This window comes from Pleurodeles waltl, chromosome 6 (assembly GCF_031143425.1).
Source record: "Pleurodeles waltl isolate 20211129_DDA chromosome 6, aPleWal1.hap1.20221129, whole genome shotgun sequence".
NCBI classification, from domain to species: Eukaryota; Metazoa; Chordata; class Amphibia; order Caudata; family Salamandridae; genus Pleurodeles; species Pleurodeles waltl.
In genome coordinates this window covers 1,080,380,324-1,080,401,321 of record NC_090445.1, presented here as the reverse complement: position 1 = coordinate 1,080,401,321, position 20,998 = coordinate 1,080,380,324, and the positions used below count along the sequence as shown (strand labels likewise).

The 20,998-nt window shown below is 47.7% G+C and overlaps 1 protein-coding gene across 17 annotated transcripts in view; it reads left to right on the top strand.

The window, feature by feature from the left end:
- The window catches only part of UBR4 (ubiquitin protein ligase E3 component n-recognin 4), a 1,862,787-nt gene that overhangs the window by 1,658,023 nt on the left and 183,766 nt on the right, over positions 1 to 20,998 (top strand). For all 17 annotated transcript variants that reach the window (XM_069240131.1, XM_069240143.1, XM_069240141.1 and 14 more), the window contains 2 exons: positions 11,791 to 11,872; positions 12,387 to 12,560. In XM_069240131.1, the coding sequence (XP_069096232.1) occupies positions 11,791 to 11,872; positions 12,387 to 12,560 (256 nt within the window). The remainder of the gene's footprint in view (positions 1 to 11,790; positions 11,873 to 12,386; positions 12,561 to 20,998) is intronic.

The following is a 20,998-nucleotide window of genomic DNA, read 5'->3' as shown; positions in this document are numbered from 1 at the left end:
AACCGCAGGTACTTACCTGCTTGCAGACTGAATTCTGAGTACCCCCTGTTTCCATAGGAGCCTAGGTTAAAAATGCTTAACTTTGACCTCTGCACTGGGCCGGCCCTGTGTTGCTGGTGGTGGGTGTTTGGGGTTGACTTGACCCCCCAGCTGTGGACTGCCTATAACGCGGAGACTGGAACTGTAAGTCGCGTACTTACCTCTAAAACTGTACTTTATTTTCTTCCCCCAGGAACTGTTCTGAAAATGAAGTGTCCACTTTTGAAATAGATATTCTGTTTTCTTAAAAACTGTTTATTTGACTAAAGTGAAAAAAGTTACATTGATGTCTATGCTAAGTACTTACTGCAACAGTATTTACTTCTGAACTGAGTCTTTTGGTTCTAGTAATTAGGTAAGAAAATATATTTGTATATATAAAATCCTATTGGTCTGGAGTTGTCATTGAGTGTGTGTTTCTTCTATTGCTTGTGTGTGTACCACAGATGCTCAACACTACCCTCTGATAAGCCTAACTGCTCGTCCACACTACCACAAATAGATCATTAGTATTATCTATTATTGCCTCTGTCAAGCCTCTGGGGAACCCCTGGACTCTGTGCACACTATGTCTCACTTTGATATAGTATATGCAGAGCCAGCTTCCTGCAAGGGCTGACTTCAGATTCAAGAGGCAACAGGACAAATTATAACATCACCTTCTCCCTATCTAAAGAGGAAGTTAAGTTTTCCAGAGGCACTTGACTCCTCTCTGGCTTCAAAAAAAGATTACAAAGGAGAAGACTATTTTTCTTACTCAGCCTTCTCAACCCTCTCCACCTACTTCACAGCATTCTCCCCCACCAACATCTGCCCCTTCCTTTGGGGTTCACACCACCTAATTCTCCACCTGGTGGGGCTCATGGTTTGGGAGTTACATTGGACCATCTAGACCCATGGGATACATATGATCCGAGTAATGTTACACCTAATGATCTGGATCGCAACTACACCTTCGTCACCAGAGGATTCCACCTTGTATCAACAGGCTATAGCTAGGGCAGCAGTGTTTCACCATTTGCACATGTACACAGATCCAATAGAAGAGGATTTCGTATTTGACACCCTTGGCACAATACACAAGGAGAGTCAATTTCTTCCAATACTCCAGGCATGCAGACAAAATATTTAAAGTGCCTGTTAGATCAAGGGTTATCAAGGTTATACAAGGCTACAACATCCACTGACCCTTTATTCATAAAGGCACAGATCCCTCCAGACTCTGTTGTTGCCTCTACTGCTTGCAAGAGAGCTAATAGCCAATCAACAGGAGACACACCACCGCCTGATAAAGAAAGCAAAAGATTAGATGCTGCAAGTAAGACAGTGGCAGTTCAAGAAATCAGACACTGGTGGATTGCTAACACCCATGCGTTACTATCATGGTATGATAGAGCTCACTGGAATGCCATGAAGGAGCTTCTGCAATATCTCCCCAAGGATCACCATAAAAAGAGTATAGATATTGTAGCTGAGGGACAAACAATTTCAAATAATTTATTTATATGTGTGCTCGATGCTGCTGACACAGTAGCACCCAGTATTAACACCAGCGCCATCATTAGGCGACATGCCTGGCTCAGGTACTCAGGCTTTAAACCAGAGGTACAGCAGGCATTGTTGAACATGCTCTTTGATTAAAAAGCATTTTTCTGATGGATACAACTACCTGTGGATTCCTCACCTTATGAATTCTCCCATGCGCCAGCATCCGACGGAGATCTTCTCCCCAGCTCTCCACGCCGATGAGGACGTCACAATTGCGCGGCTCCATGCAACTCCATCTGATGTCACTGTGCCAATAAGAAGTCCTCGCCGGCGTGCTGACATCAGTGCCCTTTTTTCTGTGCCTTCAACGCGAACGGTTTTCTCCTAGCTCTCGCTACTGTTGAAGGTGTTCCATCTTGTTTCTGGTTACAATCTTGTTTCTAGTTACAATGTCTCCTCCTGGGAAGTCGGGATTTAAGCCGTGTCGAGAGTGCGGAGGCCGCATGTCGGTCACTGACCCTCATGATGATTTGGTTTGGTGTTTGAGCTTCGAGAATGACGTCGAGGAGTGTGTAGCCTGCTAGAGCATGAATCCTAAGGCTCTGAAGGAGAGGAAGGCCAAATTATTTTTGGCTAAGGTGAAGAAAGTCATCACACTTCGTCGAAGAAACACAAGAGGCAACGTCGTCATGACTCTTGGCATTGCTCAGCTCGGAGCCGTTCAAGGTGCAGGTCTCCATCTCGGCTGTGACGTGGGAGGTTAGTCCAACTGTGACTCTACAACCTCAGAGCCCTGAGGCTTCTCCAGCTCTGTCGGTCTTCATGGTGGTCACGCCTCCAGAGTCCTCGCTTTTCAACGTGTGGCACAGGATTCGGATGCTCAGCAAGCGCAGGTGCAGCATGGAGACCAGCGGTATTCTTCCTTCCCGGAACCCGGGAGCGGATCTGCTGGCATTTTTAAATGCCATGTTTTCTATGTTTAATACTATGGCCCCTGCTGGTGCACTGGCTGGCCCTACGGGTTCTTCAGCATTTTTGTTGGGCTCCCCGGCTCCTTACAAGGTGGCGCCGTTTATGTCCTTCTATCCTGCTGAGGGTGCCGATGGCGTCACCTCGGAGACCTGCGGTTCCGATGACGTTGCCTTCTAGTCCTACTACGCCGATCTCATTACCCTTTCAGTCGACGCCAATGATGCAGCCTCAAGTGTCCGCAGCACCGATGGGATCCGATCTGGCACTGGATGGCTCCGGATTAGACCAAAGTGAGCCCTCTTCTCCTGGTCCGCGCCTTTCAGTTCTGAAGCCGGTGTCATAGACGTCGGCTAATTCTATGTTGACGCCAAGGTTAGAAGCCAGGCTGATGTCACGTAGAAAGGCTTTAAGACTTTTGGAGGAAGAGGAGTACCAGAGGCAGTTGTTGGTAGAGGGGGACATTGTTGAGCCCTTGGCTAGACCCTTCCCCGGAATGGGACTTTTCTTCACCAGGGGAGTTTACGGAGGAGGCGGCCTCTTTCCATACTGTGGTCAGGAAGGCGGCACATTTTTTGTATCTTCCGTTGTCTGCTGTAGCGGTCAAAACAAATATCCTGAGGTCCTGCATCCTTCTTTGACTTTGGCGGATTCATTGGTTCCGTTTAATGATGCTCTTAAGGAGCCTATCTTAGAGGTATGGAGGAAGCCTGTGTCGTCACCTGCTGTCAACTGATCTGTGGCAAGGAGGTACAGGGTGGCGCCTAGGGATCCAGGATTCTTGTCAAAACATCCTACCCCGGAGAGTCTGGTTGTTCAGGCCTCTTGTTCCACGCGGTCTGCACCAGGCTCCTTCCCTGTGGTTCCGGTAGACAGGGAATCCAAAAGGATGGAGCAGTCGGTGAAGAAAACTCTTCTTGCAGTATGGCCCTCAAGGCAGCAAATGCTACCTGTGTTTTGGGTAGATACATGCACCCTCTGATGGATTCAGGTAGGACTGTGGTTCCGGACCTGCCGCAGGAGGTGCAGGGACAATTTGGAGAAATTCTGTCGAATGCTCAGGCCGCAGCAAAGCAGATAATCCAGTCTGGTCTGGATTCTACAGATTTGGTGGCCAGCGCGATGGGTACCTCTGTTGCTACCAGGAGGCATGCATGGTTGAGGTCCTCTGGCTTTTCCTCTGATGTACAGACTGCTCTCTTGGACTTGCCCTCTGATGGGGAAAAACCTTTTGGTGATAAAGCTGACTGCCTTACAACGCTTTAAAGACAGTAGGGCCACAGCAAAGTCTTTCTGGACTGCAAGCCTCCACTTCTACCCCTTTCAGGTCCTTTAGGAGTTTCAGGAGGTTTGGGCGTGGAGCCGTTGACCGTGGGAGACCACAGTCCATCCTCCCTTATAGGTCCTTTAGAGAGTTGGGGAGGGTTCTGACAAGCAGGGCCACCCAGCAGTACCCCGAGTCATCCTCTTCCTCTGGAGGACAACAACAAGGGAAGCAGCCCTAGTTTTCTTCCCATTTTCAGCCATACTTCTCCTGTAGGGGGAAGATTGTCTTTTTCTCCACAAGTGGGAGTTAGTTATATCAGACTCATGGGTTCTGATCATTGAGGAAAGGATATGCTCTCCCTTTTCAGGAGTTTCCCCCTCCCATCCCTCTTTTGTTCAGAAGACCATCTCCTGTTGTTGCAGCAGGAGGTTCAAATCCTGTTGTCAAAAGGTGCAGTGGAGTTGGTTCCAGAGGAGGAAAGGAGTCAGGGCTGTTATTCAAGATATTTCGTGATTCCCAAGAAGGACAGTCGTTTGAGACGAATCCTAGACTTTTTTTAATTGGTTCCTCAAACAGGAAAAATTCAAAATGCTGACTCTAGCACATGTACTTCTGGCGTTGAACAGAGAGGATTGGATGGTGTCTGTCGACTTGCAGGATGCTTACTTTCATATCCCTATACTCAAGTTGCACAGGAAGTATCTCTGATTTGTGGTGGGGTCACAACACTACCAGTTTGCGGTCCTTCCGTTTGGTCTTACTTAAGCACCTCGAGCCTTCACGAAGGTGATGGCAGTGGTTGCAGCAAGTCTCAGAAGGAAGGGGATATCTGTATTCCCTTACCTTGACGATTGGTTGATCAAAGCCAAGTCTCCAGAGCTCGTGTTGCATCACTTGCAGATGACAACTCAGTTGTTGTTCAGTCTGGGTTTTACAGTAAACGTGCCTAAGTCTCACCTGGAGCCCTCTCAGCGCTTCCTGTTCATAGGGGCAGTTCTGGATACAACATTGAATCAGGCCTATTCTCTGCCTCAGCGCATTCAGGACATCCAGGCGTTGATTCCAGTGTTTCAAAATGGAGCAGTTGTTCCAGTCCTCAAGGTTCTATGCCTGCTCGGTCTGTTAGCTTCTCGCATTCTGTTGGTCACTCATGCACGTTGGCACGAGGGCTGTCTAATGGTGCCTCTGCAAGCATTGGTCTCAACACAAAGGGGATCTCGGAGTCGATAACAATCTCCAGAGCTGCTGCAGTGGATCTACTATGGTGGGCTGTGGACGCCAACATTTCTCAAGGAAGGCCGTTTTCACTGCTGCCTCCGGTGGCCACGGTCATGACGAATGCTTCCACTCCAGGTTGGGGAGCTCATCTGGGGGACCTGGAGATCAAGGGTCGTTGGTCTCCAGTGGAACAGACTTCTCATATCAATCTGTTAGAATTGCAGGCGATACGTTTGGGTCTCAAGGCATTCCTCCAGTCCCTTCGTGGTCAGTCAGTTCAGGTCCTGACAGACAACATTACTGCGCTGTGGATAAACAAGCAGGGAGTAGTAGGGCCGTATCTTCTCTGCAGAGAAGCTCTGCGACTCTTGTCCTGGCTTTGGGACCATTGGATTTGTTTAGTGGCGAATCATCTGGCCTGAGTGCTCAACGTATGTGCGGACTCTGTCGACATTTTTTGGCCGATCACGAGTGGCGTCTCCATCCGTATCTGGTCCTGCACATCTTTCAGATGTGGGGTTCTCCAAGGATAGATCTGTTTGCCACTTGGGAGAACGCGCACTGCCCATCATTCTGCAGCCTCCAGTATCTGGTGCAAGGAGCTTTGGGTGATGCGTTTCAGATGTCTTGGTGCAACCAGTTTCTTTACGCATTCCCCCTCCTACCCTTGATTTCTCGGATTCTGAAGAAGATTCGCCAAGATCGGGCCAGGTCATTTTAATAGGCCGGATTGGCCAAGAAGGGTGTTCTACACGGACCTTCTCCAACTCTCACTGTGCCCTGCCCTCCGCTCCGTCTCCCTCTCAGGGCAGACCTCCTCTCGCAGTCGCTGGGGCAGGTTCTACACCCCCACCTCAAGAGCCTGCACCTTCGTGCCTGGAGGTTGAATGGGGCAACCTGAGTTCTTTCTCTCTTCCACCAGCGGTTGTGAATGTTATTCTATTGGCCAGGCAACACTCCACTAAGACCGTTTATGCCGCCAAGTGGGCAAAATTCGTGGCTTGGTGTGGAGAGAAGCAAATTGATCCTTTGAGGGCCCATCTATCCGATGTTCTGTTGTTTGCTTTAGCTTTAGCACAGAAGGGTTGTGCAGTTGCTACTGTTAAGGGCTATTTGGCGGCACTGTCAGCCTTCCGGATCAGCCCTCCTTGTTTAAATCGCCTATTGTTATTAGGTTCTTAAAGGGTTTAACTAATAGGTTTCCTCACACTCCTTTTCATACGCCTCAATGGGATCTGAATCTCGTTTTAACTTTTTTTTAATGTGGTCACCGTTCGAACCCATGCAGTGTTGCCTGCTGAAGTTTCTAGTTCTTAAGATGTTTTTTTTGATAGCTATAACCTCGGCTAGGAGTGTTGGGGAGCTTCAGGCTCTTTCTGTTAAACGTCCCTTTACTGTATTCTTTCCTGATAAAGTGGTGCAGAAAACCAGTGTGGCTTTCCTACCTAAAGTTGTCACTCCCTTTCATATGGGGCAGACCATTACCTTCCATCTTTCTACCCTCCTCCTCATCTCTCGAAGGAGGAAGCGAGACTCCATCGTTTGGATCCCAGAAGGGCTCTCAGTTTTTATATTGAGAGGACGAAAGACTTTAGCTTGGAAGACCAGATATTCGTGGGATATATTGGAAAGAGGAAGGGAAGAGCGGTCCATAAAAAAAACGATCTCCAGGTGGGTCATTCTTTGTATCCAGCTTTGCTAATCGTTGGCAAAGAAGGTTCCCTCTGAGGGTATTAGAGCCCATTCCACCAGGGCTAAGTCCGCCACTTCGTCCCTGGCTAGAGGGGTTCCGGTGGTGGATATTTGCAAGGCAGCAACTTGGGCGTCCCTCCACACCTTCACAAAGCATTACCGCTTGGACTCAGAGGTTAGGAGGGGCGGCCATTTTGCACGATCTGTATTGCAGGATTTCTTGGTGTAACCAGTAAGGCACCCACCTCCGAGTGCAGTACTGCTTTGGTACTCTATTCATAAGGTGAGGAATCCACAGGTAGTTGTATCCATCAGAAGAACAAATTACTTCGGCAACGCTTTTCTACCTGTGGATTCCTCACAGTCCCACCTGTCTCCCCGTTGCCTGTCTGGTTATACCAAGATGTTTGTTCTACAAGTGTATATAGATTTTGGTGATTGTGTATATATAAATGATGGTTATAATTCTATTGCATCATTATGGTTCTATGTATATGTATTCATTTGAGCTATTGTGAGGTCTGTTTTCACCTGTTCGCCTCAAAGGCACGTACAAAATGGGTGAAACGCACGTCAGCGCGGACCTCTTATTGGCACGGTGACATCAGACTGAGTCGCGTGGAGCCGTGCAATTTTGACGTCCTCGTCGACGTGGAGAGCTGGGAAGAAGATTTTCCGTCGGATGCTGGAGCATGGGAGAATTCATAAGGTGAGGAATCCACAGGAAGCAAGTGTATCCACCAGAAAAAGCGTTACCATAGGTAAGTAACTTGTTCATTTGGCTCACAAGTGAATACCACACTTAAAAAGCTTGTTAAAGAAAAACTGCCAAAGCTATTATGGGGGCATTCGAAGCCAGTACAGACAGGAGTACTTTTCGTCGCACAAATAAAGCCAATCTCGCAATATAACAGTGGTTATTTTAGAGGTTCCTACAGAGGGAACAATAACAAAGGAAGAGGAAAGCCATCTACATCTAGAGGCTCCTCATCCACCACTAAACAATGACTTCCTCCCACACCTACCAGCTCACACCACTCCTGTAGGGGAAAGGTTACAACATTTTTACCCGCAATGGTCTCAAATTACCACAGATCAGTGGGTACTTTCAGTTATCCAAAATGGTTCCTGTTTGGAGCTCACTTCCACTCCACCAAATATACCCCCTTGTACTTGCAGACTCTCACAAGAAAATCTTGCTCTTATCGAAGACGAAGTGTACACTCTTCTTCTCAAAGGGGCTATTGAACCAGTACCATTACAACATCAGGGTACAGGAGTTTACTCCCTGTGTTTCCTAAAACCCACAAAGATGGGTAACTCAGACCTTTAAACCACTACAACCTCCCAGAACACTTCCATATGGTCACTCTTCAGGATGTTATTCTCCCTCTACAACAAGGCGGCTTCATGACAGAGTTAGACCTAAAGGACGCTTACTTTCACTTCCCCATTTATCCGGGCCACCGCCGATACCTAAGATTCGTAGTTGCAGGAAAACGTTACCAATTCAAGGTATTGCCACTCGGAGTCACAAGCGCTCCCATAATATTCACAAAATGTCTTGTGGTAGTCGCAGCACATCTCGAAAGACAACAAATTCATGTCTTACCTTACTTGGACAAATGGCTCATCAAAGCCAATTCATTTACACATTGTCAATGCCACACTCAACTCACAATTCGTCCTCTACACTCTCTAGGATTCACCATCAGTTACCTCAAATCTCATCTTCACCCTCTCCAAATGCAGCCCTATCAAGGAGCGATTCTCCATTAACAATTAGGACTAGCATTTCCCAGCTCAGCCCAATTCAAGCCTTTCAAACAATGATTGCTACATTAACAGAGAAACAGGTATTCACAGTTAGGACTGTTAAGCGACTGTTAGGGATAATGGCATCCTATATTGCCATCGTACCTCATGCCAGACTTTATATACGCTTCCCCTTCAACGGTGCCTCTCTTGTGAATGGTCCCAGGTACCGGGTCAGATGGAAGATCTAGTGTTGTTGAACCACCAGACTTATCACTCTCTGCACTGGTGGAACCCCACAAACCTTATGAAAGGGCGGCCTTTTTAGACCCTGTGCATCAGATCATTCTCACCACAGCTGCCTCAAATACCGGCTGGGGAGCTCATCTCCACAACCTCACAATCCAGGGGCTATGGGACACCACTCAACAGTCTTTGACATTAATTACCTGGAACTGCAAGTAGTATTCCTAGCAATAAAAGCGTTCCTTCCACAATTGCAACACAAGGTAGTGTTGATACGTACATACGGCATGCCATATACTATCTTCAAAAACGGGGGTGGGGGGTATACAATCTCATCAACTATCTTATTTTGCACAAACAATATGGAAATTGGCGATTCATCACCACATTCACATGGTTGCACAATATCTCCCAGGGACAGACTATCACTTTGCATACCTCCTCAACAGGATGCTGCAACAAGTCCATGAATGGGAACTCCACCCACACGTCCTCAACCAGTATTTTCAAAAGTGGGGAACACCGCAAATGGATCTATTTGCCAGACCTCAAAACATAAAAATGCCAAAGCTTTGCCTCCAGGTATTCACGCCCTCAGGCCAAAGGCAATGCGCTATAGATTAGTTGGTCAAGGATATTTGCTTACGCTTTCTCCCCTCTCCAACTGATTCCCTTTCTGGTTCGGAAACTCAAACAATCTTCCCTCATCAAGATCCTGGTAGCTCCTTCATGGGTACGTCAACCATGGTTCACAACACTTTTTGATCTCTCAGTTGATCCACATCAAACGCTCCCCAAAGACCTGACCTTCTAACTCAAAATCAGGGTCAAATAGGAGATTCAGATCCCAAATTGCTCAACCTAGCAATATAGCTCCTGAGGTAATAGAATTTGGGTATTTACAACTACCGCAGGAATATATAGAAATTATTAAAGAAGCGTGTAAACCCACAACTAGACAGTGTAATCAGAAAAATGGAAACATTTTGTTTGATACTGTCAAACACAAAACATTGACCTTTTTAAGCCAACAGTACAAGAGATTGTCTGTTATTGACTGCATTAACAAAATGCAAATCTTGCTTACATGTCCATTTGTCCACATATCTTCAAAACAGACAGCAGATTTCTTTGTTTAGAATTCCAGCTATCAAAGCATTTATAGAAGGACTTAAAAGAATCATTCCCCCAAGGATTCCTCCAGCCCCGTCCTGGAATCTTATCAGTGTCCTCACAAGGCTTTTGGCTCCCCCTTTTGAGCCACTTCACTCCTGTTCTTTACAATTCCCTTTCATGGAAATTAGCTTTTTTGGTCGCTATCACTTCCCTTAGATGTGTCGGTGAGGTCCAGGCTTTAATTTTAGAAGAACAATTCTCCCAAATTCATAAGGGGAAAAAAATTGTATTAAGAACAAATCCAAAATTCCTTCCAAATGTAGTTTCACAATTTCATATGAAACAGTCAATAGAATTACCAGTTTTCTTTCCCCAACCAGCTTCTGTAGCAGAAAAAGGGCTCTGCACACTCTCAATGTTAAAAGAGCTCCTATGTATTATATAGATGGAACAAGAGAGTTTAGGAAAACAAAACAACTTTTTTGGCTTTCTCATTGCCCCCTGAAGGCGAGTCTATATCTAAAGTAACTATAGCTGGATGTATAGTCAAGTGTATTCAAACTTGCTATAATAAAGCCAAACTACGATTACCTGTACCACCTAGAGCACACTCCACTAGAAAGAAAGGTGCATCTATGGCATTTTTTGGTAACATACCTTAAGCATATATTTGTAAAGCAGCCACATGGTCTACACCACAAACCTTCACAAAACATTACTGTGTAGATGTATTTGTGCGTCAGCAAGCAAATGTTGGACAAGCAGTACCCCAAACACTCTTAAAAAAATTGCAACTCATGAACGCTAGCCACCCCTTCATGGAGGGAACTGGTTTAAAGTCTATGCACAGCATGTGTATCTACAGCCACACATGCCATCGAACAGAAAATGTTACTTACTTGTAAACACCTGTTCATGGCTTATTCTGCAGTAGATTCACATGCACCCTCCCTCCTCCGCGCACACATGTGGAGGTTGCAATTTATTGATATGTAAATATTGTACATATGTAGATACATTGCATGGACGTATTTTCTATTCTACTCTCCATTTCACTACTTCACTCTCCCACCTGTGGAGAAACAATCTGACAAAGGACTCCATGCCCAAGACGAGTTGTCACTCGATCCTGTGACTCGAAAAGCTTCTTCGAAGAAAAACAAGTTGTACCACTCCAAACCCAAAACTAGAAGGCTAGCTTATGCACAGCTTTTGAATCTACAGCACTACATGCCATGAACAGATGCCTTCTTGTAGGTAACATTTTCCTTCTGATAGCCTTAACTTTAGTCAAGAGAAGAGTTCTGATCATCACATTTTCTAAGTAGGACATGTTAGAAAGCTCATCATTGATTACAAAAAAAGCTAAATCTCACTAACCCACTATCATTACTGAACCTCTTTCAACCTTATTAAGCAAATATTTCTCTTTAGAACTGTTTTTGCAGAATCATGCCATACTTGGACTCACTCCTAATCATACATTGGACCAGAGAGAACTCCATGCTATTACAAGGAACAAATAAAAACTCCTATTCTAACCAGCTGCTCATGTCCTTTGGTACAAACATTAGAGTGAGCCGTTCCAAGCAAGGCTTTCCTCAGTTGATAGATTCCCCATTTAACAATATTTGAAGATGAGCATGCCATTTCATGAAATTGTAGCAGTCTATCCAACAAGAGGAAAGGTTACTATATCATTCCGCCAACCTTAGGTCCTGCCTGCTCTGTACTTGCTTCTCCTGAAGAGCTCCAAATGATGTGGATGAGCTTCTGTTTTAATTTGGTTTTAAAGTATCTACATATTTAAATCCACATATGATTACTGACTAGACATGGAATATTTAAAGCACGTTGAGCTGTGAAAATGTATGAATGTACGAGAGCTGTTGTCTGATGATCATTTCTTTGTTTTTAGTAATAGTTTATATGGGTAACAATTTCATCATCCTAACTGGCCTTTTGCTTGCTTTTTTTTTTGTTTTGTTTTTTTTAATCAGGAGATTGCACGACTGCTTTCACTGGAGGAGGCGACTCTCAGCACAGACCTACAGCAAGGATATGCCTTGAAGAGCCTAACTGGTACATGCCGCTTTGACAATCCGCTAGTTCAGGCACAGTGTATAAAACCCTCACTGTGGCAACTGTCTTTAAAGACCTATGTGAAGGCATAATATATCAAACACCAAGTGAAACTTTGCATGCAGAGCCTTACCTTAAATTGATGAGGGCATGGTGTTCTGAACCAACAGTGGGAGAGGTATTTGTTCTGCTGCTGATTCACAAAGCTTGCAGGATCTAGATTGAGCTTATGATGTGTGGCACCCTTATTTTGTACAGAATTTCAATTGATGATTAATTTATATAGCCAGTCGCACGTCATGCTTAGCCCTGACTGAGCGCAGTGTGTGTGATGTGCAGCACACTTAAGCCTGTATGGACAGCCGGTAGCAGGCTTGTGACAGTCTGCAATATCTTGAAGTTTGCAGATTGGCTTTTACAATTTTATTAGTGAGGCACATTTTCTTTCTTCGCTTTTTTTAATTGCTCATATTTTTCTTGGTTTTTTTTCCTTGATATTTTCTTTTTCCTCAAGGTCTTCTCTCCTCATTTGTGGAAGTGGAGTCCATCAAGCGGCACTTTAAAAGCCGACTGGTGGGCACTGTGCTAAATGGCTACCTGTGCCTCCGAAAACTGGTGGTGCAAAGGACAAAGCTGATTGATGAGACACAGGATATGCTGTTGGAGATGCTAGAAGACATGACCACAGGTAGATTTATTTGGGTGTGATATGTGAGATTGTCCCACGTATGGATTTAACATTGCACTAAACAGTAGGTAAACTGGAGCATATGTGACCATGAAGGAGGACTACAGGTAGAACTGAGGAGGCAATGTACAAGACCACATGGAAAGAGATATGATTCCGTAGTGGACAACAAGCAGAGCAAGTGTTTCATTGATGGTGACTACAGATAGGCAGGAGCATGTTTGACGGTGTGTAGTGTCACAAATAGAGAATATCTTTTGGATTACTAAAGGTTTGACTGAAGAGTGCATATAGTGATGGCAGTAATTAGAGAAGTAGCTGGTGTGATATTGATGCCGAACACACACTGAGATAGTGCACCACTGAAGGTGAACCCAAGTGAACTGTGATAGAGAGGAGTTTGCTAAACACCACCCTACCTTGGATGCAGACTGTGGTGGGGATAACAAACAGTTGATTGGACATGGTAGTTAGTCACAGGTAAAGAGAACCTTTTGTGAGACGTTTGGTTTGCAAACAGACAGGAACAAGTGTGACACAAACGTTGCTATATGGGAGAAGAGCAGATGTCTTCCTGTTCGCACTTTCTCTCGGGAAACAGCCTTTCCCATGCAATGCTTATATTACACAAGGAAAGTATAGTGTGTGTATTTATGTAAACAAAAGTTAAAGGGGTAGTTAGGTGATAATGTCAGTTAAAACTTACTGTTTTAAATAAACAAAACCACTGAAATGCACCAGCTCAAATTACTATAACTTTTTGCTGTAAAGTAAATATAACTCGCACCCCTGCCGTGACCAGTGTTATCAAAGTTCTTGTTTCATGTGTTTAAGTGATGTTATCAGTGATGTAATTGAACATGTCATGATTGTTAGAATATGAGAGGTAATTTAGTCATTCATGGCCAGGGCGTGAGTTCTAATTACTTGCAAATTTTGATTACTTTTGGATGCTTGTTTCATTTTTGTTTATCCCAAAAGTCCTTATGAAATTTAAACTCGTTTACAAAATAATTCTTCCCATTTTCTGGCTGCTGCCCTAAGCTTCATTGCTTGAAGTAATATTACACGAGAGAGCCTTCTAGTTGCAGATTCCTTACCTTAGAATTTTCCTTCAGGCGTTAGACTGGATCCAGAGATTTTTTTTCCGAGCAGTACAGTACCCTTGTGTGTCGGTAGGTGGCCACTGTCAACTCTGTGGGCGCTGTTGTAGTCGCTGTGATGACGTCGGGAGAAGTACATAGACGCTGCCTCAGCGCATTGACGTAAGTTGTTTTCTTTCCATGCCACGTGCGTATCTGGAGAGAGCTACTGTGGTCTCTTTTTGACCGATTTCAGCCCTGTTGTCGATTTTTCTGGGGAGTTTTTTGTGCGTCGAGGATGTCCCCGAAGACAGGTTTGAAGCCGTGGGAGGACTGTCACCGCATGATGTTGGTGGCTGATCCGCATCGGGTCTGTTTGTGGTGCCTGGAGTGCGACCATGACCTGAAGTCGTGCTCCGAGTGCCAGGCCATGCACCCTGAAGGCTTTGAGGGAGCGGTACGCAAGCTCATGGCAGCCCGGCGCTCGACTCCGCGTAGGTCCCGGTCTCAATCGAGGGCAAGGTCTTGAACGCCTGCGGAGCCACCACCATTCTACACTACACCCACCCACTCCGCAGGCCACACACTCGACCCCATCTTCTCAGCCAGCAACCATGTCTCTTTCAGCCACACCACCGAACTCAGCTGGACAGACCACCTTTGCATCCAATTCTCCTACAAGAAACCAGTCACTCACCACCACCGTACACAAACCCCGCCCCCCCCCGACACAACTGGAGCAAAATATCAACGGATCAACTGATCTCCACTCTCGCCCGGGCCCACCCCCTGGGACCGCAACACAGCCACCAACCACATGCATTGTTGGATAGAAGATTGCATCCAACACCGACATACCGCTCAAAAAAAAAAAAAAAAACACCTCCCACAGAATCAAGGCCAGCTGGTTCAACCCAGAACTACAGGAATCCAAACGGCTATGTCGCAGAACGGAAAAAACCTGGGCACCTTGACCCTACTAACTCCAACCACATCGCTTTCAAGGATGCCCTACGCAAACATCACCAACTGATCCGCACCACCAAAAGGACCCACTTCAAAAACCACCGACGCTCACAACAGTAAAGAGCTCTTCAGCATCGTCAATGAGCTCTCCACCCCCAGGACTTGCTCCAACGAAGCCCCGCCATCACAGGAGTTCTTCAACTCCCTGGCAACCCACTTCCGTCGAAAGATAGAATAAATCCACAATAGCTTCAAACCCCAGACCCACCAGCTGATTACAAACTCCCAAGAACCCAACGCTCCAAGCAACACCCACCTCCTCCACACCTGTACCCCTGTCAACATAGAGGACACCGCCACCACCATGGCCTCCATCCACTCCGGATCACCATCGGACCCCTGCACACACCATATCTTCAATAAGGCAAACATAATCATCGCCCCCCACCTCTGCAAAACCATCAACAGCTCCTTTGAGTCAGCCACCTTCCCAGAAAGATGGAAGGATGCAGAAATCAACGCCCTGCTGAAGAAACCAAAGGCAGACCCAGACGACACCAAGAACTACCGGCCGATCTTCCTCCTCCCCTTCCCAGCCAAGGTCATCAAAAAAATCATAAACAGACAACTATCCCAGTTCCTGGAAGAAAGCAAGATACTCAACACCTCCCAATCCGGATTCCGCAGAAACCACAGCACCCAGACTGCACTCATTGCTGCCAGAGACGACATTAGGACCATGCTCGATGAAGGAGAAACAGCAGCACTCATCCTCCTGGACCTCTCCGCAGCTTTCAACACAGTATGTCATCACACTCTCCGCACACGCCTCCACAACGTTGGAATACGTGACAAGGCACTCGACTGCATCTCGTAATTTCTCTCAGGCAGAACCCAGAGAGTCCGCCTCCCACCGTTCCTGTCAGAAACCTCCAGAATCATCTGTGGCGTTCCCCAAGGACATCGCTCAGCCCCAGGCTCATCAACGTTTACATGGCCCCCCTCGCCAACATCGCACGAACCCACCACATCAACATAGTTTCCTACGCAGACGACACTCAGCTCATCCTCTCCCTCACGAAAGACCCTACAACTGCAAAGAACAACCTCCACAACGGACTGCATGCCATCGCCAGCCGGATGGAATCAAGCCACTTCAAGTTAAACACAGACAAGACAGAAATCCTCATCTTTGGCAACAACCCCTCAACTTGTAATGACTCCTGGTGGCCCACCTACCTAGGAACCTTACCCTCACCCACCACCCACGTACGCAACCTAGGCTTTATCTTGGACTCCACACACTGCATGACTCAGCAGGTCAATGCCATCTCCTCTTCCTGCTACAACACTGTCTGCATGTTCCCGTTGAAACCATGAAAACAGTCACCCACGCCCTTTTCAGCAGCCGATTGGACTACGGAAACGCCCTATATGCAGAAAAACAACCAAACTCCTAACAAAGCTGCAAAGAATCCAGAACCCATTTGCCTGCCTCTTTCTGGACATCCCACGCTTTAACCACATTTCCCCCCACCTCAGAGACCTTCACTGGCTGCCAGTATCAAAGAGGATCACCTTCAAACTCCTCATCCACGCACACAAGGCCCTCTACGACACAGGCCCAGCCTACCTCAACGACAGACTCACCTTCCACACCCCCACCCCCACCCGCAATCTTCGCTCCGCCAGCCTCGCCCTCGCTTCCATCCCCCGCATCCGCTGCTCCACTACCGGAGGAAGATCCTTCTCTCACCTAGCTGCCAAGACCTCGAACTCCCTACCGCTCCACCTTCGCCAGACCCAAGACCTCTTGACATTCAGGAAACGCCTCAAGACCAGTAGCTCCCCCCCCAGCGCCTTGAGACCCTAACGGGTGATTAGTGCGCTCTATAAATCCTTGATTGATTGATTGATTCTTCTTCCTCCAATACTTCAGGCCAAGATAAGAAGTCGTCAAAGCCGACTTCACCCCGTCACTTGGCTGATGCTACGTGGGAGGAGCGTTGATGCTCTAGGCCTCCGTCTGCAGAGCCTGCTTCTGGGTCCACACTGTGTGCTTCCCAGAGTTTCCGGGAGCCAAAGCGACCCCTGCCCAATTGATAGTTTTTTATGAGGCCGTGCGCCTAATTTTTGGGTAGACCAACCCCGATACGGCACCTTTGGGACTAAGGGGTTCGGTCGGGGGGCCTTTGGTTTCCGTGCAGGCGTCTTCGGCTCTGGCCACCTAGGTCCCCTTTGGATCCGTACTGATGCTGGTCGTACACTGAGACCTTCCCCAGTGCCAGTTCGATTGTTAACGCTCCTGACGTTGATGGTGGGCACCTTATCCCCGACGACTCGGAACGGTGTTGGCCGACGCCATCACTGTCTTCGATGGGACCTATTCACCCCAGGTCGGATAGGACCCATTTTCTTATGGCTATGAATTCGGGGAAGGATTGGAGGGGTCCCTGGACCCTTATAAATACCAGGATGACACTAATTTGGAATGGGCACAAGTTTTGGGTGAGGCCAGTGACCTGTACACTTCTCCAGACGCTGGCATGCTGTCTCCTACCGTGTCTATGGCACAGGGAGCGACTTATTCTATGGTGGTCAGTAGAGCGGCTGAGGTCTTTGGCCTTGAGCTGCCTACTCTTCAGGTCAGGTCAAATCTCCTGATGGATGTGCTTCAGCCAGGTGCTTCCACATCTGAACCCCTTCTGCCATTCAATGAAGGCCCTCACTGATATCCTTTTGGGTACTTGGTCCAGACCCAACACAGGGGCTCCTGTGAACTGGACTATCCCACACTGCCATCGGCCCGCCCCGAACAACTCTAAATTCCTGTCCCAGCACCCCATGCTTGAGAGCCTTGTCATCCAGGCTTCCTCTTCCTCTGGGACATTCCCTTCCGCACCTCCGGATAGGGAATCAAAAAGGCTGGAACAATTTGGGAAGTTTTCTTCCCCCAGTCTTTCGCTGTGGTCTGTGAACACGGTTGTGCAGGTTGTGGGCTGGACACGACTAACATTCTAGGCAGATCGGTTGCGACGACGGTGGCCTTGAGGCGCCATGCCTGGTTATCTACATCTGTTTTTTTGGGGGGATGTCCAACAGACCCTTATGGTCATGCCCTTTGATGGCTCCCGTCTCTTTGGAGAGAAGGCGGACTCGGCTTTGGAGAGGTTCAAGGAGTCCTGGGCTACGGCTCGGTCCCTTGGCCTTTCCACTGCCCCTCGCCCCCAACAGTCCAAGGAAGGGACTCGCTGTCGCGTATCCGTCCCAGCCACTGTGTCACCCATGCTGTTCAGCTGCTGTTTGAATCCCAGGTGGTTGTGGGACAGTCCGTCCCAGCCACTGCTGCAGCCTCCAAACCCTCCTAGTCGGTCCCCTCACTCTGGTCCAGTGGTCACCTGCCCCACTGGGAATCCATCACTATGGACAGGTGGGTTTTGCAGATCGTTCGAAGGGGCTACTCAGGCCGCTTCGAATCTGCCCCACCAGCCATGCCTCCATCATCCAGCTGTATACTGGGTGATCATTTGGCACTTCTTCGCCAGGAAGTCGCGGCACTCTTGGTCCCTGCACCAGAAGTAGGTCGTGGTTGATATTCCCACTACTTTCTGGTCCCCAAAAAAGACAAGGGCTTACGTCCCAGCCACCGTGCCATGTGGGCGTGGGGCAGGGAACAAGAGGTCTACCCAGTCCACCCCGGCCCCCGCTGCAGCCTCCAAACCCTCCTAGTCTGTCCCCTCTGATCCAGTTTGCACTTTCAGTTTACCGTGCTCCCCTTCGGCCTTACCAGTGCCTCTCCGGTGTTCACAAAAGTGATGGCGGTGGTTGCAGCTCATCTGTGCAGGTTAGGGGTTTCAGTCTTCCCCTACATTGACGACTGGCTGTTGAAGGCAGACTTGCCCTGGAAAGTCATCTCCCACCTTCAGACTATGACGAACCTCCTGCGCACACTTGGGTTCACTATAAATATGCCCAAGTCAGACCAGACTTCCTCTCAGATACTCCCTTTCATCTGAGCTGTTCTGGACACAGTGCAGTTTCAGGATATCCCTCCTGAAAAGTTAGTCCAAGATATTCAGGTTATGATTTCGATCTTTCAGCCTCTTTCTTGGGTTTCAATGAGACTGACTGTGAGGCTGCTGGGCCTCATGGCCTCCTGCATCCTGCTAGTGACACATACCAGATGGCATATGCGGGCTCTGCAGTAGGACTTGAAGTTCCAGTGGGCGCAGCATCAGGGAAATCTCTCCGACATGGTCCAGATCTTGGAGGGGACTGCGAAAGACCTGCAGTGGTGGCTTTCGAATCCACATTGGGTCCGTGGCAGATTACTCTCCCTTCCCTAGCCAGATCTATCCATAGTGACAGATGCTTCACTTCTGAGATGGGGCAGCCACATAGGAGAGGTGGAGATCAGAGACCTCTGGTCTCCAGTGGTGTCTTGGCTCCATATCAATCATCTGAAGCTCTGGGCGATCACGCTTGCATTGAAAGCATTTCTTCCCTCTGTCAAAGGGAAAGTAGGGCATATGTTCACGGACAACACTACCTCCATGTGGTACTCCAATAAACGGGGCATAGTAGGATCCTGGAACCTTTGTCAAGAGGCACTTACGCCTCTTAACATGGCTGGTATATCTGGACATTACCCTGGTGGTTCAACATCTAGAAGGCTCTCTAAACACCAGAGCAGACGAACTCAGCTCTGGATGCACAGCCGATCACGAATGGCGTCTCCATCCAGAGGTGGTCAAGGTATTTTTCAGCAGTGGGGACAGCCTTGGTTAGATCTGTTCGCCTCAGCAGAGAACGCGCAATATCAGCTGTTTTGCACTTTGGAGTTTCCGAGGTGGCACTCGCTCTGCAACGCTTTTCGTCTCCAGTGGAACTTCGGACTCCTTTCCGCCTATACCACTTCTGCCCAGAGTTCTCAAAAAGATCAAGAACAACTGGGCCCAAGTTACTTGGTGGCTCCGGACTGGGCACGGAGAGTATGGTAACCAAAGCTATTAAGCATGGCCTCGGATCCTCCACTCAGACTGCCTCTTCGGGAGGATCTTCTGACACAGCAGCAGGGAACCGTTTTCCACCCATACCTGTCCAATCTCCTCCTTCATACATGGAGATTGAGCGGCAGCAGTTGATGGCTTTTGACCTTCCACCCGAAGTCTGTGACGTCATCTTGGCAGCCAGGCGTAACTCCACCAAAACGGTATACACCTGTTGTTGGCATAAATTTGTGGCATGGTGTACCAACAAATCTGTTGATACCCTCTCTGCTGCTCTTTCTGAGGGTCTTTAGTTCATTCTTTCTTTATCCCTGCAGGGCTCTGCTTTGGGCAGCCTTGAAGGGTATTTATTGGCTATTTCGGCCTTTCTTAGGTTACCTGATCAGCCCTCACTCTTTAAGTTTCCTATTGTCAATCGATTCCTTAAAGGTCTCACCCATTTATTTCCTCCCACTCCATGTATCCTGCCTCAGTGGGACCTCAGTCTTGTCCTTACTTACTTATTGTGTACTCCCTTTGAGCCGATGCCCAATTGCCCTTTACGGCTCCTCACTTTCAAGACTGTCTTTCTTGTTGCCATCACTTCAGCTCGCCTATTGAGTGAGCTTCAAGCTCTTTCTTCCAAGCCCCCATACTTCTCTGTGCACCCTGACAAAGTAGTGTTGCACACTAAGGCTTCCTTCCTTCCCAAGGTTGTTATACTTTTTCACCTAGGCCAGTCCATCACCTTGCCTACTTTTTATGCACCCCCACATTCTTCTCATGAGGAGGAGAAACTCCACCGTCTGGACCCAAAAGAGAGCATTGGTGTTCTATCTCAATCGTACTAAAGGTTTCAGGTTAGACGATCAGCTCTTTGTTGGATATGTGGGTGCGAAGAAACGGAAGGCGGCGCAAAAACGTACTCTCTCTCAATGGGTACTTCTTTGCATCAAGATGTGCTACGCCTTGGCCAAGAAGCGCCCCCACCCACCCAAGGGCTTGCACACTCATTCCATTAGCACGCAGAGTTCCTCTCCTGGATATGTGCCAGGCAGCTATGTGGGCATCCCTGCACATGTTTGCTAAACATTACTGCTTGGACAGTCAGGTCTGTCGGGACTGCTAATTTTGTTGTTTGGTCCTGCTGGACTTTCTGGTATGATCTTGGTTCACAGCCCACCTCTGATGATGGCATTTCTTGGGTATCTTTTCTAAGGTAAGGAATCTGCAACTAGAAGTCTCTATCAGATGTACAAGTTACGTACCTTCGGTAATGAAATATCTGGTAGAGACCTATTCTAGTTGCAGATTCCGGAAGAGATAATGAGAAAGACGAGGAGTCGTCACCCTCCAGCCAGGACAGGCCCTGAGGTGTCCTGAGCTGAGGTGACCCTGCCTT